General features: G+C 39.6%; 1 protein-coding gene across 10 annotated transcripts in view; it reads right to left on the bottom strand.

The window, feature by feature from the left end:
* The window catches only part of TMEM19 (transmembrane protein 19), a 46243-nt gene extending 28318 nt beyond the window's left edge, over positions 1 to 17925 (bottom strand). For 3 of the 10 annotated variants that reach the window (XR_010122632.1, XR_010122631.1, XR_010122630.1), the window contains exons 1-7: positions 16910 to 17633; positions 14028 to 14141; positions 7176 to 7313; positions 6219 to 6473; positions 4664 to 4873; positions 2740 to 2933; positions 1758 to 1830 (exon numbers count right to left, since the gene is read on the bottom strand). Coding sequence is in view for 4 of the 10 variants with exons in the window: in XM_054445433.2 (XP_054301408.1) it covers positions 2770 to 2933; positions 4664 to 4873; positions 6219 to 6473; positions 7176 to 7313; positions 14028 to 14141; positions 16910 to 17039 (1011 nt within the window). In the remaining 6 variants the exon portion in view is untranslated. Of the gene's footprint in view, positions 1 to 1721; positions 2934 to 4663; positions 4874 to 6218; positions 6474 to 7175; positions 7314 to 14027; positions 14142 to 16909 lie in introns of those variants that run through there. The other 7 variants (XR_010122633.1, XM_054445433.2, XR_008493077.2 and 4 more) reach the window with 6 other exon arrangements.
* Between the last annotated feature and the right edge of the window lie 1135 nt (positions 17926 to 19060).

Here is a 19060-nt window from a genome sequence, read left to right as displayed (position 1 = left end):
AAAACCTGACCAAACTTGATCTGAGGCTCTTTATGATCTTTAGTTATACTTAGTGGGGATGTTCATAAATCACCACAAAAATAGGAATATATTTGATAATGAGCTGCCATCCCAGACTTTTTTTTAGTAGTTTCAAGTGAAATATTTTATACAGATCCTATTAGTTTTTGAATATCTCAAAAATTTTGATTGCAAAACACAACTAGGCCTAAGTTTTCAAATAAAGGATTGCAAAGCAGTATTTCCCCAAACGGTTAATGATACAGTGATTCTACTAAATTCAAAGATAGTCCCAATAAATATTTTTGTCCCCTCGTATGTCATGAGGATAAATCTCCAGGGGAAAAAAAGGGCATGTCAGAACGATGTGCAGGCTGTGTGAAAACTGACACATGATTTTATAAGCGATGTAGCTGTAAGACACTGTGTCATTACCAGAAGTTATTCATCCATAAAGATAACATATTGTGTGGTTGCTAATAGTTATCTCCCTAAAACTGAAAAGTCCCATTCTTTTCAAGTGCTTAGATACAGTGCTTTAGGACATTCTTATTATGTAGTTCTAGTGCTTAGAATATTCTTTTTTTTTTTTGAGATGGAGTCTCGCTCTGTTGCCCAGGCTGGAGTACAGTGGTGCAATCTTGGCTCACTGCAACCTCCACCTCCCAGGTTCCAGCAATTCTCCCGCCTCAGCCTCCTGAGTGGCTGGGAATACAGGCACGCACCACCACGCCTAATTTTTTGTATTTTTAGTAGAGACGGTGTTTCACCATGTTGGCCAGGCTGGTCTCGAACTCCTGACCTCAAGTGATCCGCCCGCCTCAGCCTTCCAAAGTGCTGGGATTACAGGCATGAGCCACTGCGCCCGGCCCAGGATATTCTTATTCAGTGCTTCTCAACTTGGTTAAGCATTAGAATCTCCCAGAGAGCTTTGTAAAAATACCCATGCATGGGCCTCATTGTCCAACATTCTGACTGACTTGGTCTAGAAAGGGGCCCTGGCAACAATGTTTTAAAAACTCCTTACATGATGATTCAATGTACAGTCAGAGCTTTAAAAAGTCTCAATATCCAGGCTGTACCTTAGATTAGATAAATCAGAATTTTGCAGTGTGAAACCCAGACATCAGTACTTTTTAAAAACATGCCCTGGTGGCTGGGCACAGTGGCTCACATCTGTAACAGCTCTTTGGGAGGCTGAGGTGGGCAGATCACTTGAGGTCAGGAGTTCGAGACCAGCCTGGCCAACGGGGCGAAACCATGTCTCTACTAAAAATACAAAAATTAGCCGGGTGTGATGGTGCACGCCTGTGATCCCAGTTACTTGGGAGGCTGAGGCATGAGAATCACATGAACCCGGGAGGCGGAGCCGAGATCATGCCACTGTGCTGGAGTCCAGCCTGGGCCACAGTGTGAGACTCTGTCTCAAAAAACAAACACATAAACAAAAAAAGCAAACATGCCCCGGTGCTTCCAATGTATACTCAAAGTTTAACCCAATTGTTGCAACCCCCTAATCTGACTGGCTTAAAGATTAAGGGTGTGATTGTTTTTTCTTCTGTCCTGAAGTAAGTCAGTTCTAGATCATCACGATAGTAGGGCCACCAATAAAGAATTCTAAGCATTATCTACTCTGGTGGTGGTGTATTCATAAATCCTTCCCCAATTTCTTTAAAAAAGCAAAAGAGGCAGGAGGAAGAAGGTACAGAAATCACATGAGAAACATTTAAAAATAGTTTTAGTAAAACACTCCGTACCATGTCAAAACTCCTTTGGCACACAGTAAATCATAGTGAAGAACAAACATAGCAGAATTTGCCTTAGTTGAGGCTACAGTGTAAGAGAGAATACAACTTAGAAGGTAATAATAGAAAATCATAGCATTTTCCAGCAATTGATATGTTAGGAAATTTATAAAGAAATACAATAATTTCCCAGTGACTCTTAACTGTTCAGGATGCCAATGCTAAACCAGGTTGCCATACATAATTCAAAGAAAGCTAGAAAAGACATTCCACTTATTAAGTTGAAGATAATTTTTGTTCAGAGAGCAACTGAAACCTATAGTAAGGTATACATTTTTAAGATATAAGATAAAGTTATTTTGCTTCTAGTTAAAATGATTTTTTTCATACATTCTAATGGACATATGAAAAAGATATTTACTTTTTTTCATCACTAACCCTGAGGAAGGAAGAACAAATGTGGAGTAGGCCACAAAACTCACTAGGAACCAATCTCCACACTTTTCCCAATTGTGAATAGCAATTAATGGGAGAAGTTCAGGATACCACACTTATTTAGGCTCCCATACACATCAGCTTAAACTATTTAAAATAAACACAACATTTGGGCAACTAGCACAGTGGCATTTCTCTGCTTCTACTGAGAACTATTTTAAATATCACTTTTATTTCCTACACTGGTTTAAACAAACAAAACAAAGTAAGACAAAACTTGACATTGATTATGTAAGAACTTTCAGTTCAATATATAGTAATATGTAGGGACAATATAGTTTCATTGCTCAAGACTTCCATTCAGCAGAAAAAAAAATGCATAAGTTCTAGTTATTCTTCTCTTTCACTAGAAAGATGCTAGCTGTTACAGGGGAGTTGATGAGAGGAAAATGTGAAATCCCATCACAATGGAATATAGGAGGAACTGGCGTTTCTGCTTTGCCATTACAGTTATTATTCTTAGGATGAAAGTTGGAATTGCAAATTTAGCTGGACTCACCAGTTTCAACCTGTGGAAATGAAATAAAGTTCACCCCCTGGGCCAAAAACCCCAAGCAGCAGTTGGGAGCAAGAGGGCAATAAGAACAGAAGAAAACAGATTCACTGCATTGTTATCAAGAATGGGTTTCCCTGCTATGTGCTTTGCCTCATTTGTTGGGCTGTTGACCACCATGCCAGTGCTTTCATCCAACCCTGGAATGGAAAAAGAAGCAAGTGAGATAGAAAACCCAAATGACTTGACTTTTTTTTCTTTTCTTTTTTTCTTTTTCTTTTTTATTATACTTTAAGTTCTAGGGTACATGTACTTGATTTTAAAAAAATAACAAAATAGGCTTTTTCCTCCAAAGGAGACAATCTTTGAAAGGTTCTAAGTGACTTGCTAAATGACTTTAATGGATCATTTGTATGATGAGAGATATGGGACCCTTGATTACAATTGGCCTCTTTGAATAAATGGGTTCTCAGTAATTTTCTGTCAATACCTCTGGAATTGCTTCAGAAGTGGAAGAGAGAACATGAAAAGCAGAGAGGGCATGAAACTGGCAGGTTGGGCCTGCCTTCCCAGTGGTTCCCCTTCAAGACTGATCTATGAGGTCCTTGGGAGTAGGGATCATGTCTGTGGCCACAGTACTGTAAACACAGGGTTGAGCATGGGGCTGGCACAAAGGAGGCACATGAAGATTTACAAAATCTCCCCTACTGCATGCATTTCTTTTCAATCCACTCAATGCAATCAGAAACTTCTCCAGTTAGAACCCAATTTAGAATAAAACCTACACTCTTTAAAAAACATGTTTACTGTCTGTGTGTGCGTGTAGAGTTATTGACTGTTTAGTGAGAATTAAGATCAGATTGCTTCATCCTTAAAATCTAAATGAGACTAACAAAATGGAGAACAAATATTCTGACTGAATGGGGAGAGGGGAGGAAGGGCACATAGATTTTCTGAGGCATGAAGAGTGCTGCGAGGACTGTACTGAGAGAACCCTTCTCTAGCCTTCCAACCTCTTCCTGATGTCAATCAAAGGAGAAACATGGTTGATGAGAGTGTGGAGCAAATACACACCTAACAGAATATGTGAGTACACTGATAGGATGGGAGAGCCTTAGAAACAAAGCACAGAAAATTTTGAGAAAAATATACTCTACCACTCTACCATATATCTTTTTTTTTTTTTTTTTGAGATGGAGTCTTGCTCTGTTGCCCAGGCTATAGAGCAGTGGCATGATCTCGGCTCACTGCAATCTCCGCCTCCCAGGTTCATGCAATTCTCCTGCCTCAGCCTCCCAAGTAGCTGGGATAACAGGCAGGTGCCACTACACCAGACAATTTTTGTATTTTTAGTAGAGATGGGGTTTCACAATGTTGGCCAGGCTAGTCTCGAACTCCTGGACTCAAGTGATCCACCCCGCTTGGCCTCCCAAAGTGCTGGGATTATAGATGTGAGCCACCGTGCCCAGACATCTACCATATATCTTGAGTGAAGCAAAAAACTCAGAGGCAAGAATAGTAAGCATGATACCACAGTAAGAAAGTAGGTCGTGTGTATAGTCAGATTAGTACAATTACTCCTCAAATGGAATAGGAAAATGAATGGAAGGAATTGTATTAAAATGATCTGATCCCAAATGTCTTGCTTTTCTGGGATTAGGTAATGGCTCACACAAAAACGTCTGTTCTCTGCACTATTGTATCTTCCCCACACAGCTTCTACTCATTGCTGTGCAGGACTAATTCTCTTTCAATTAATTTAACACAAAAGAATAAGAAAACCAAAATTGTGAAAGAGACTCTGCCCTATCATTTCTAGTCCCTCAACACCCTGTGTCTTTGGATTTGTTTTCATTGTTGACATTTTTTCTTTCTTTTCCCTATTTCTTTAACACACCAATAAGTTGCAAGAATGAAGGAATGTTCTTACCAGTATACTGCATTGTAGCCCCTAAGTATGAGTCCACAATTGATCCTAGTAATCCAGCTAAACCACCAAATGCAATAATTGGCCACTGCGGGGCAGAAATGTCTAAATCATTCACAAAAATCAGCTGTGTGAGGAAGTATGCAATGCCCACAAAAGTACCACCAAGGAGACTGGAGACAAGGCCCACCACTGTAACTCCTCCATTGGTACCTGAAGAAGAAACATGCAGAAAATCATCCGGTTAATAATCAGCAAACACATAAAGGCAAGGACAGCAAGGTACCTATCTAATCAAGACTAATTTAAAGAAAGCATTCTCTTTAATGCAATCTAAAGACTGTAGCTATTTAGAAAACAGTATTTCCTCCTCAGTAACTCTTGACATTTTAAGCAATGAAGCAGAATGGTTCAATGAAGCCAGACTGCCTGGTTTCAATCTTGGTTCTGCCTGCCTCTCTCTCTTTCTCTCTCTCTCTCTCTTCAGAGACAAGGTTTTGCTCTATCAACCAGGCTAGAGTACAACGGTGTGATCATACCCTACCGCAGCCTCCAACTCCAGGCTCAAGTGATCCTTCCACCTCAGCCTCTCTAGTAGCTGGGATGACAGGTGTGAGCCACCTTGCCGGGCCCAATTCTGCTACTCTTAAGCTGTGTGACTGTAGTTAATTTATCTAACTTCTTTGTGCTTTAGTTTCTTTATAAGATATAAATAATAAAAGAACCAATTTATATGATTATTAGGAGTACTAAGTGGCAATCCGTGTAAAGCAGTTAGAATAGCGCTCTGTAGTAGGCATCTAAAATATGCTAGCTGTTATAATGATGATGAGGAAGAGGAGCAAAAAAAGGAGGAGAAGGTGATGATGGGGGATAGGATGGGGCAGAAAGAAAAGAAGGGGACGAAGAGGAAGAGAAGCATCAGAGGACAAAAAGAAGAAGCAGTATAGGTTGAGTATTCTCTTTACCTGAATTGCTTGGGACCAGAAGTGTTTTGAATTTCAAATTTTTTCAGAGTTTGGAATATTTGCATTATATAGACTTAACAGTTGAACATCCCAAATCTGAAAATCGTAAATCTGAAATGTTCCAATGAATATTTCCTGTAAGCAACATGTCAGTGTTCAAAAAGTTTAAGATTCTGGAGCATTTTGGATTTTGGATTTTCAGATTTGAGATGCTCAACCTATGTAGTTGTTGATAATGTTGATAACGGAGAATTGAGATATATGTTAAAGCACTGATATCATAACAGGCCCTCAATAAATATTCTATTGTTCCCTTTCTTTTCCTTCCCTACTGATATGTTTGCAAATCAATCTCTATGTTCCTGTATTGCTTATCTAGGTCTTGCTAACATTTCCTGCAAATATTATTTATTATTACCAATTTAATAGTTGATAGAAATTTTCCAATTATTATTTAAAGAGACTAAATAAAGTTCTTAAAAGGCTCTAAAATACATTAAATCAAGAGGTTTTTTGGTTTTTTTAAAGAATCTCAAATCAAGACTCACCAACTGTGTCTACCAATGGGTCAAAAAGAAGAAAAAACTCACCAACTGGAACTTTCTCCCAGGTTGTTATCAGTCTTGGAGGACTTTTACTCAGAACTGGGCCAACTTCTGAAGCCCATGTGTCTCCAGCAGAGCAGGCCAGTGCAGCCAAGAGAGACAAACACATCCAGGAAGCAGAGTACTGCTTGGAAAAATCAACTGGGATTTCCCCGGGGCCATTTTCTATCATGTATAGCAGGGCCAGTTCTGTGGGTACAGCTCCATTACAGAACACCTGAATCCAATTCCTTTGCCCACCTGGAAGCAAACAGATGAAAAGGACAAACAAATGCTTCCTTCTTAGAAGAAAAACCATGCAGTTATAGGTGTTTATGTTTTAAAGTTTAAGAAAAGAAAAACAACGAAAAAATATTTAAAAACAGTAAAAGTGTTATGGTATATTTGCCCAGATTCTATACTATTATTAACAAATCTGGAAAAATTATGACAGACTCCAGTGCTTCTAAAATTCCGCTGTTATTTCCTATTGGTGTGAAATAAATTATAAACTCAATTTGGCTACTAAAGGAATTCTCATATAAAATTGATGTGTTTTGACAGTCTAAACAACATTCTGATTAAAAGCTTATGTTGGCCGGGTGCAGTGGCTCACGCTTATAATCCCAGCACTTTGGGAGGCTGAGGCGGGCGGATCACGAGGTCAGGAGATCGAGACCATCCTTGCTAATACGGTAAACCCCGTCTCTACTAAAAATACAAAAAAATTAGCCAGGCATGGTTGCAGGCACCTGTAGTCCCAGCTACTTGGGAGGCTGAGCCAGGAGAATGGCGTGAACCCGGGAGGCGGAGCTTGCAGTGAGACGAGATTGCGCCACTGCACTCCAGCCTGGACGACAGAGCAAGACTCCATCTCAAAAAAAAAAAAAAAAAAAAAAAAAAAAGCTTATGTTAGGATTAAATGAAGTTTACTATTTTGAATAATATCAAACATAATTTTACCTTCCTTATATTCTGAATCTAGACGCTTCTTCATTTCTCCCTTCCATTTAGTGAGTTTTGAAGAAGACAAGAAAAACATCAGCAAAGAGGTAAAAAAGCTGAAATTTGCAATGGTTAGGATAAATCCAACCACTAGCCCTGAAAGAAACATATATAAACACAGAATTATATTCAATGCATACATCAATGCTGTGAAAAAAGAATGGATTTTTTCCATTATTTTTATATTATAACCTGAAATGTACATTTCTAACAATTTGCATTTTACCAATTAAGTTCTTAGCAAGCAGTAAACTGAATGCCATTTTGAGTACACATTTTTTACCATATTTTAATCTCCTTTCAAACAATGCCATATGAACGTAAGATAATATTTTAGATAATATTTTAAAAATTATCTTAATTTTAAAAAATTAGAAATACAGATGGGGTCTCACTATGTTGCCCAGGCTGGTCTCAAACTCCTGGGCTCAAGCAATCTGCCCAGCATTGGCCTCCTAAAGTGCTGGGATTGCAGGAGTGAGCCACAGCACCTGGCCTTCTTTTTCTATAATAACTCTTTCCATTGCTTAGCTCAAAGTTCAGATATCATAACCAATGTGATAGTTACTCATTGACCCTTCCAGAGATACTCAATTACTGGTATTTAACTTTGGTACCTTTTAATCGAGAGTACAAGAAACAGGGTAACTTGATATAAAGTATTAATAATAACAAAGTGCTTCGGCTCTGGAGGTGAACAGTCTAGAGTTCAAACTTTGGCTCCTTCACTTACCTCTTCAAGATTAGGATAAGTTACCTAACCTCCTTAAGTCTCAATTTTGCATTGGTGAAATGAGAATAATCAGAATTCTGACTTTATCGGCTTGCTGTAAAAAGTCAGGGATAATTTTTGTAATATGCTTATTGCATTATCCAGGATGTAAGAGGTCCTTAATAAGTGTTACCTAATGTCATGGATACTAATAACAGCAACAGTTCCAGTGGCAAAAGCTCAACAGTAATAATGATAAATATTATAATATTGTTATCCAACCTTTAAGTTTTTTCAACTGATTTTTAAAACATTACAAAAGTTGTATGCAACTACTGAAGGGGAAAGTCAAAACACATGGAAGTATACAAACTGAAAGCCATAGTGTCTCCCCTCCTCCTCTTCATGAATATTCACTGTTAACAATTTGTTCCACCATCTCCAAACAAACCCAAAGTAGAAGAGCCCTACACAACCTACACTGAGATGTTACAAATGGCATCTATATCCTTTTCACTTCAACCACCTTAAAATACCACATGAAGCGATCAATGTTCATGTTGGTGACAGCTTCAGATTGAGGAAATGAACAAGACAAGCTTTGAGGGAATGGTTTCTTTCATGTAGTCTAAAGATAGCTTGGAGCTTTTGGCAACTCCCACCTATGTCTACATTTTAGATTAGTAACTGCTATCTCCTGTTCATATCTTTTCCACCTCTCCATCCTGCAGATCTCTAAATATCATTGATAAGGAGTTCATATATATGACAATAGGGTACTCCCAAATAATTTGAAGACTTGAGGACTATGGTTGCCTTCTGAGCCTAAAACAGGTAAATTCTGTACCTAACAGATAGCATTGGGGGAGTAACATGACACTGTCTACAAATTTCTGACAATGGGAGTAGAGTTATACCCCAAATTCCAATCAGGGTGACCTGGGTAATCTCCAGGAGGCATAAAAGAGAAAGGCAGGACTGGAATTTCATAGTAATTTAATAAACTCAAAGCTCACCTATTGCTTCATACATATTCTATAATAATTTACTTGGCTAGCCCAAAATGTAGAAAGTGAAGGCCAAAAGAACCAGAGGTTGGCAGACTTCTTGAACCATGTCCAAGGGAGGGGAACCTTTGATTTGTGGATTTGCATAACTGTTTCTTGGACTTCGTACTCACCAAAGCAGCCTTCTAATTATAATCTGACTTCTCAAGTGGCCTGACTACAAGAATAGGGCATGCCTGAACAGTGATGTTTGTGTTCTTCTGCCTGGTAGTTCTTCTATCTGATTAATAAAGTGGCATTCTGGCTCATATAGCAATCCTTTATGACAATGAGCAACATTCAACCAGCTTTCTAGGCTCTAATCAACTCTGGGTACATGACAGAGTGAGGCTTCTACTTCAGAAAAACTGAAACCAGACCCAAAGTATAGTGACCAAAAAGAGGTCAGGCCACCCTTTGTGAAACCACACAGAGCACCACCAGTGGCCTTTCCTGACAACACCCCCTCTTGCTGTGCTCTTCCACAAACACTTTGCCACAAATCCCCCTCATGTGACCCTCTCCTTATTCTGGCAATGCTTGCTCTCTCTCCAAGAGACCAGAGCCCTCCACTTCAGTGTGCAGCTTAGAGACTGACTGTGACTGAACCCCTGCCTAATCCTCTCAACACTGAGGTATATGTTTCTGTCATGAATGGTTCTAAATATGCAGATCCTGAGGAAGTTCTGTAACTCTTACTTCTAAATCCTAGACACACTAAAGTCATGATGTAGCAAAGTAAAATTTCTTATAACTGTGTGTATTAGTCTGTTGTCACGCTGCTAATAAAGACAAACCTGAAACTGGGTAATTTATAAAGAAAAGAGGTTCAACTGACTCACAGTTCCACATGGCTGGGGAGGCCTCACAATCATGGCCGAAGGCAAATGAGGAGCAAAGTCACATCTTACATAGCGGCAGGCAAGGGGGCTTGTGTAGGGGAACACCCCTTTACAAAACCATCCGCTCTCGTGAGACTTATTCACTATCATGAGAACAGCATGGGAAAGACCTGTCCCATGATTCAATTACCTCCTACCAGGTCCCTCCCTTGACATGTGGGAATTATGGGAGCTACAATTCAAGCTGAGATTTGGGTGGAGACATGGTCAAACTATATCACTGTGAATAGCAGTAGTGGAAGGAAAACAGTAATAATAACTAACATCTATAAAATATTTGTATGCCAAGTACTGTGCTAAGCATTTTACATGGATAACACTTCATGATAATTCATTGCTATGGATACCATTATTCCTTCACATTTTATAGACAGGACAAGTACAACACTGAGAGTTTAAGTGACTTGCAGTCATACTCTAGGATAATATTCCCAACTACTATGATATACTTTAAATCAGCATTAGATTTTTTTTTATCCTTAAGGAAACAAAAAGTTCCAAACAGTAAGAAAAGCTGGGTGTGGCGGTGTGTGCCTGTAGTCGCTACTACCCAGGAGGCTGAGGCAGGTGGACTGCTCGAGCCCAGGAATTCAAGGCTGCACTAAGTTATGGCTGCATCTCTGCACTACAGCCTGGGTGATAGAGAGAGACCCTGCCTCTAAAAAAAAATATTTTTGGGACAGGGTCTCGCTCTGTCACCCAGGCTTGAGTGCAGCAGCATGATCTCGGCTCACTGCAGCCTCTGCCTCCTGGGTTCAAGCGATTCTCCTGCCTCAGCCCTCAAGTACCTGGGATTAAAGGCACCTGTCACCATGCCTGGCTAATTTTTGTATTTTTAGTAGAGACGAGGTTTCACCATGTTGCCTAGGCTGGTTTCAAACTCCTGGGCTCAACTGATCTGCCTGCTTTGGCCTCCCTAAGTGCTGGGATTACAGGTGTGAGCCACCATACCTGGCCATATTTTTTTTTTTTTACAAAAAAGAAGAAAAGACAAACAGTTCATAGAATGAAATAATTAGGAAAAAAGCAAAGGTTTTTAAAAATCAGACTACATCTATTCCTAATCATCTATTATGTATCTAGCACTATTCAAAGAAACATGGGACACAGAAGCATAAGATACTCTTTGTCCTCAAGGAGTTTATAATCTAGCAGATTTCCTTTATGCTCAAGCAGATCAAGTGGCATGTTATAGCACCAGGATAATTTTTAGAAACATGCATATTATATTTTTGCTACCTGACTTTAGAACTATCAGTTACTACTGAAAGTAAGTTAAGGACATGCTTCCATCTACTACTACATTTGATTATTTCCAACTCTAAGGGCTGGCAGCAAATAAATGACTTCATGAAATTTGAATCCTATTCAATAAGAATACTTCATTAAGCACTAAGAAGCCTAGAACCAGAAACTTTCTAAGTGGGAATACTTCATTTAATTTTACTCTGCAAGCATTAGTTTCAATTTTCTGCAGTTTTCATTGTTTTCTGCCCAGAACTGTCTCTTCATCCTTCAAACCTCTCTATATACTTCTCTATTAATGCAGATGATAATAATAATCAGCATATATAATGAGGTAGGAGAGAGGTCGGAGGGGGAGAAGTAACGTGAGCAGAGGTATGGAGAAAGAAAGAAATGTTTGTGGCAATGCCAATTTAATAGTCATTCATGTATAAAAATATGGTTGAAAGTACATAATCACTAACAATGAAAATTTTTGTATAGTTTACAAAGATGTGTTGCCTCACATAATATCTTGTCTGAGTTTTACCAATAAGCCCGTAAGATATTACTATTGGAGGTATTTCATAAGAGATTAAGAAAGTGAGTCTCCTAGGAGTTATGCAGCATGCCCAAGTTTGCACTGATAACAGATGGCAGTGTTAGGTTTCATATCTTTTAATTCTAATCAACATAGAGGAGTAGATGCCCAAGGGCTACAAGGCAGCCCTTCTAGCAGCAGGAAAGAAACAACAGTAGAGATGATAAAAGTCAGAGAACCAGGACAATATACAGCACAGAAGCCCGAGGAAGACAGAATTTCAAGAAGGACTTGACCTTTTTTTCTGTAAGAATAATAAATTCCAAGGCAAGGATATCTGAGAGCTTTTTTTTTTTCTTTTTGACACAGGGTCTCACTCCGTTGCCCAAGCTGACTGAAGTGTCACGATCAGCCTCCTGTGTAGTTGGGACTACAGGTGTGCACCACCACGCCAGGCTAATTTTTTTTTTTTTTTTTGTAGAGGTGAAGTCTCATTATATTGTCCAGGCTGGTCTCAAACTCCTGGACTCAAGTGATCCTTCTGCCTTGGCTTCCCAAAGTGCTGGGATTACAGGTGTGAGCCACCACGACCAGCCCAGAAAGAACTTTTTTTTAGCAAAGCATAACTCCATGTTATTATATTTAAGCAGAGATTGTTCAAATTATGTTATAAATTAGTTAATACTAACAAAGTGCTAACAGCAGTGCCTGGTACATAGAAAGTGTGACATAAGCATTTGTTAAATAGATAAAACATAACCATTCCTAATACTTATTGATTATATGGTAAAATAAAATTCATATAAAAATATCAGTATGTCTAGTTAACTTTAATTCTCAATCACCCCACAAAAGGAAAAGAAATCTCACAATATAACTTAAACAATATTTCTTAATTATGAAGAGAACTGGCATGATTTTGAAGAACTCTGCCTAATAATAATAGTTACAAGCACTGAATAAATGTTGGCTATGTGTCCAGGCAATGAGGTAAGGACTTTAAATTATCGCATTTAATTCTCTCTATGCCCTAAAAATGAAATAAGGGGGAGATCCAGGCCTTGTGAAGCCCAAAGCTTATATAATTTGGGGTTCCCTCTTTAAGAAAAAGAATACAAAAGTTTTGACCTTTGCAAAACTGACAAAACCATAGGACCATGAGAGTACATTGCTAGAGTTTATTCAATTTTATCTCTCACTTCTTTTCCTATTGTCACCATTTTCTAGTCAAATGAGCTTTATTATTCTTACTCTCAAATAAGCCTCTAAAATATCTGGACTTTTGCAGTTGTTATTCTGTCAGCCTGGAACATGATTCTGTCAGATCTCATTGCTAGCTTCTTTGGACACCAGTGCAAAATGACCTCCTTAGAGAAAAGCACCTGATACCATTTACAGAAGAATGCACCACATCTTCCAACATACACACTTAACACTTAATTATCTTTTCATTTTTCTCATAAACTTCATCATTACCTGAACAGTTTTATACATTTTATTTATTATATATCTGCCCTAAAGAATGTAAGTTCCATGAGAACTGACACCATGTTCTTTTTGTTTACAGATCTATCCCAAGTTTTTAGAACAGTAGTACATACTAGTAAGTGTTCAATAAAAATTTGCTAAAAGAGGGGTCAGGCATGGTGGCTCATTCCTGTAATCCCAGCACTTTGGGAGGCCCAGGCAGGTGATCACTTGAGGCCAGGAGCTCGAGACCGGCCTGGTCAACATGGCGAAACCCTGTCTCTAATAAAAATACCAGAAAAAATTAGCTGGGCATGGTGGCACACGCCTGTAGTCTCAACTACTCAGAGGCTGAGGCACAAGAATCACTTGAATCCAGGAGGAGGAGGTTGCAGTGAGCCGATCACGCCACTGCACTCCAGCCTGGGCAACAGAGCAAGACTGTCTCGGGAAAAAAAAAAATGCTAAAAGAATGAATACATAGCCTGTTCTCAACTCAGTTTTGGAAAATTAATCCAGAACACTAAGTTTGGACTGCTCTGTTTGAGATTACCAACAGCAATTTCCAAAAGTTATTCTCTCCAAATGCTCTATTTTACATCTAGGGGGAGTGCTCCAGTGTTTCTGCTGGTAGAAGACTAATCAAACTAAAGGAGCAGAATAGTGAAGGTTCATCTATCCTATTAATCTACTTTGTATCAATCACAGAGTTTAATTTGTATGTTACACTAAAAGTGTAAGTTAGTTTCTGAAATTTTGACAATAGGAATGCTGAGCAAGATGTAACTTTATCATTGTCTAAAATATATAACTATGATTTGTAGTCAGTCTCATATATTCAGAATTTAGAAAACATAAATTTAAATTATATAAGCAAGCACTTAGTAGTTACTGTAAACATTCAAAATAAAAACATACCTCCTAGAGCCCCACTGTGATCTAGACTTTTCTTTTTAAGGCCATTAGAGATGATCAGAACAGGAACAACAACAGAAAACAGCCAACGCCACGGAGAAATAGGTCGTAAGTTACCTGAAAAATTATAAAGGTGGAGCACAAATTGTGTGAAGTCTGCACAGGTTAGTTTTGGCAGTAAACTTCCATTACTGCTTTTGGACTAAAATACTGTCATAAGTACAAACACCAAGATGAAGTCACCAAAGAAATATATAGTCATGCATCACTTAAAGATAGGGATATGTTCTGAGAAATGCATCCTTAGGTGATTTCACGGTTATGCAAACATCAGACTGTACTTACACACACCTAGATGGTAGAGCCTACTACATACTTAAGCTATATGCTATAGCCTATTGGTCCTAGGCTACAAACCTGTAGAGTATGTTACTGTACTGAATACTACAGGCAATTATAACAATGTATTTGTGTATCTAAACATAGAAAAAGTAGAGTAAAAATATGGTATTATAATCTTATGGGAACATGTTGTATGTGTGGTCTGTCATTGACCAAAACATTGTTAGGCGGAGCATGACTGTATTTATGTTGAGACATGCACGCATATTTTCAGAGAAACAGTCTTACTGGAGAATGGCCAAATAGGTTATGTCCAAGTTTTGAAAACCTTTTACTGCTATTTATGATAATAATGGATATCTAGATATTTAAAATGAATCTCTGGTTCATTTTTTTTAAAGTGGGCACATATTAAATTTCAAGGATTACCTAGAACAAACTCTTTTTGTAACAGGATCTTACTCCTCTCTGCCTTTCAGAGGACATCTCATTCAATGGTTAGAAACTGATTATTCCAGAGGCTGCATCCAGCTCACAGATGTTTGGCTAGCAGAGTGTTTTCAAATAATTTTAGTCAATATTTAAAGATTAGGAGATATCATATAAAAATCCAGATTCTTGGCTTCTGTTTTAAAATTGGGAAGTTCTGGCCAACATGGCAGAATTGACTGAAGGTAAAGAGAGGTGCCCTCCTTTAAACAGGCCATGGCTTTCCCATTTAAAGTTTCCACCACTCCTGATAGGCTCCTAAACGCCAAGGTGAAGTGATTTCCTTATGGTAAGGAAAACTGTGAACCACTGCTTGTATCTATGTTTCTATCAAAAATGAGAAAATGGGCCGGGCGCGGTGGCTCATGCCTGTAATCCCAGCACTTTGGGAGGCCAAGGCCGGAGGATCCCGAGGTCAGGAGTTCGAGACCCAGCCTGGCCAACATGATGAAACCCTGTCTCTACCACAAATACAAAAATTAGCCAGGCATGGTGGCAGGCACCTGTAATCCCAGCTACTTGGGAGGCTGAGGCAGGAGAAACCAGAAGGCAGAGGTTGCAGTGAGCTGAGATCGTGCCACTCTACTCCAGCCTGGGCAAAAAGAGTGAAACTCCATCTCAGAAAAATAAAGGGGAAATGAAAGACAAAGAGGGCTCAAACATTCAACAAAAGATGAGAAATATCCTATTTCTGGAAGTGAAAACTATTACCACAGGTCTAATACAAAAAAAGTACACAGATTCATTTGCATTCAGTGACTGGCCCCAGAGGGATATTTCAGTTTACAAATCCTGATTTATTCTATTTAGTTCAAGTCATAGTAAATACTGTTACTAACAAGAATCTTCTCTTATACCCCTCCCCTAAAACTCTGATGCCCCACTGTGAATCATTATGAACGAACAGCACTGAGAGCTTCTGTACCCTGGAGAACCCTTTCCAACTATTCACGTCTCTTTGCAAAAAGCCTACAGTCTGAAATGGCAATCCCTTACGATATAAGCATTCTCTTTCTCCTTTTCATTTTTCCCTTGTTGTAAACTGACCAGTATTTTGTTTTCATAGAAGGAAGTTTGTGTAAATGGAGGCTTATGCTCTAAAGCACCTTTAAAACTTTAAAGATCTGAGTCAAGAGCACCTTATATTTAAGCAATGCAGCTTTAGGCTTTAAAAGGAGTCTATTCTTTTGAAGCAACCAAATGGCAGATAAGTCCTTCAGCTCTCCAAATGTAAATAGTATACCGTCTTTAATTCTTATTATTTTTACAGAACATGTGAAACTGATAAACTACATTACTTTTTTTTTTTTTTTTTTGAGACGGATTCTCGCTCTGTGGCCCAGGCTGGAGTGCAGTGGCTCGATCTTGGTTCACTGCAACCTCCGCCTCCAGGGTTCAAGTGATTCTCCTGCCTCAATCTCCCGAGTAGCTGGGATTACAGCTTTTTTCTAGTTTTAGTAGAGCTGGGATTTCACCACGTTGGCCAGGCTGGTCTTGAACTCCCGACCTCAGGTGATTTAACCGCCTCGGCCTCCCAAAGTGCTGGGATAACAGGCGTGAGTCACCGCGCCTGGCCCATTACTAATATTCTTATTCAAAATAAAAGCAACACTGTAATTGGTTTACAAAGCTATATTCACCTCACTTATCTTTCACCAAGACAGATGGAATAGTTACATAAAATTTAAAGACATTTTGAAATAGGTATAACTAGGCCAGAAGTGGTGGCCTGTATTGCCAGCACTTTGGGAGACACAGGTGGGAGGATCACTTGAGCCTAGGGGTTTGAGACCAGCCTAGCAACAGAGGGACCCCTATCTTATAAAAAATAAAAATTAAAAAAAAAAGAAATAGGTATAACTCGAATTATCACAACAAGCATTTATTAAAGGCATTGTTTATACTATCATGTTAGTAAGTTAAATCAGGCTATGGAAGTTAAGTAAACACAACCATTCATAACCAGAGGATATGAGTTTTGGATTTCACAATGGTATGGTTTTAATTTCCTCTGACTAGATTACAGAGAAACAACTTAGAACACTCAGACTTACCATAATAGGTGCTTGCAGTCATTGACATAATCCAGAAAGCTAACGAAATGCAAATGATCAGGCTCAATATAACTATATTAGTTATCATCTTTATATATCTTTTGCATATATTGTCGTTAAGATCTGTCATGGAAAATAAGGATATGAGCTCCTGCGGGAGAGAATATTTAGCGTTTCGGAGAGAAAGTCATTTACGATGTGAGCAAGACACTTGTTCAGAGGCAAACATAAATCCCAACATATTCCACCGACCAAACAAGCAAAAAAATCACAAAAATTCAAACTCCTTCCGGAAGTTCCTGCTGGCGGAGAGCTCCAATTCATATGGGCGTGGTCAACGCCTCACCACAAAAGCAAAGCGCAACCCGGCCGACGGTGAGGGCCGGCGGCCGGCCGCTTGCCGCTTCAGCGCCTCACGCCGGAGCCCACGGGGAAAAGAGAAGGCCGAGGCAGCCAATCCGCGGTCCCGGTGCTGGCGAGTTCCACCCACCTCCCGTCGCAACCTTCTCACCCGCGGGCGGGATAGGCCAGCCGCTGCAAAGGGGCAGCTAGGGCACCCGAACCTGGGCAAGTTTGGGAAGCACGCCCAACGCGGCTGAACGCAGTCACGTCCCGACAGCTGCGCAAGCCGCCGTAGGGTCAGGTCCAGCCGGCCAAGGCTGAGACCCCAGGAGCAAACCTGGCGCCTCCCTGCGCCTCCGCCTCTAGCGCCTCGCCCGCTGTGGGCATGCGCCGCAGCCGCTTAGGGGGATGTTGCCTAGCTCACGTGGGCAGGCACTGCTGGCATCCTGGCCGGCAGCGTTTGCACTGCTTCTCCGAAACCACATTATAGGTACTAAACAACATGTACCTGTAGGTACATGTTGGTACTAAACAACATGTTTAGTACCTGTAATGTGCTAGACTCCTGGCTGCTAGCGAGGTAAAGTTAAACATAGTTTCTATTACTGAGCTCTCGTAATTATTGTCATAACACCACTTAGATTGTGGAAATATCTGTCCTCACACCCCTTATATTTAAAGTGTGTGCATTTAGAAAGCAAAACGTCTTGTTAGCATTAAAAATCTGAATCGTGGCTGATTTCTTTTCTTTTTTTTTCGAGACAGTGTCTCTCTCTGTTGCCCAGGCTGGAGCGCAGTGGCACGATCTCTGCTCACTGCAATCACCGCCTCCCAGGTTCTAAGCGATTCTCCTGCTCCAGCCTCCGGAGTAGCTGGGATTACAGGCGCCACAACCACGCCCGGCTAATTTTTATATTTTTAGTAGAGACGGGGTTTTGTCATGTTGGCCCGGCTGGTCTCGAACTCCTGACCTCAGAGGATCCACCCACCTCGGCCTCCCAAAGTGCTGGATTTAATGGCGTGAGCTACAGCGCCCGGGCTGATTTCATGTTTTATGTGAAATTAACTTGTTTGCCTGGGTTAACAGTAACTGATAATTATATAATATTTATCAATTTTTTCAGTTAATTGCTGACAGTGTAAGAAGAGGAGCCAAATCCATTTCAGACACAGTATGCAATTGTGTTTTAAGCCCCAAGTGTAGTTACTTAAAAAAAGCTCACATTATTTTAAATTTCAAAATACATGCCAAGACAGCTTGTCATTTTCTTTGGTAAGGCATCTAATTGAGTAGTTAACTAAGAATCAAATCTGTGAAGTAGGACTAAATAGTAGTGGGCTTCCTGTACTAGATGATATACATATATGGTCTTTATGCTGAAATTTATTATGTGCCTACTTTATTTTTGTCTTAGTCTGTTCTGCATAGGTAAATGTTTGGATTATTTTACCAAGCTGACTGGCCAATATCAATGTTACCAGACTACTGGGTAGAATTATTAATAATGAAAGCTAATGTTTTGTGGTTTGCATAGTCGCATTGTTTTTGTCTCCACTTAGACAAAATTATAAACTGGTCTTTTTCTTTTTTTTTTTTTTTTGCCTTGTTTCACCACAGTCACAGAGTGACCCTCTCTGATTAGTTGGTGTTCGATAGGAAAATCATAGCCTAGTTGTGAATGTCAAGCTGTCTCCCAACACTGGGGTGTAGCTGTGTCAGATCAGTCCCTGGATGTCAGGGATGATTTTCTCATGACTATTAGATCTGGCTAAAAATGCATATTAAATAGTAGTGTCAGTGAACTGACC

The sequence above is a fragment of the Pongo pygmaeus genome, chromosome 10 (assembly GCF_028885625.2).
Source record: "Pongo pygmaeus isolate AG05252 chromosome 10, NHGRI_mPonPyg2-v2.0_pri, whole genome shotgun sequence".
NCBI lineage: Eukaryota > Metazoa > Chordata > Mammalia > Primates > Hominidae > Pongo > Pongo pygmaeus.
The sequence above is the reverse complement of the archived record's forward strand: the minus strand, read 5'-3'. Positions and strand labels throughout refer to the sequence as shown.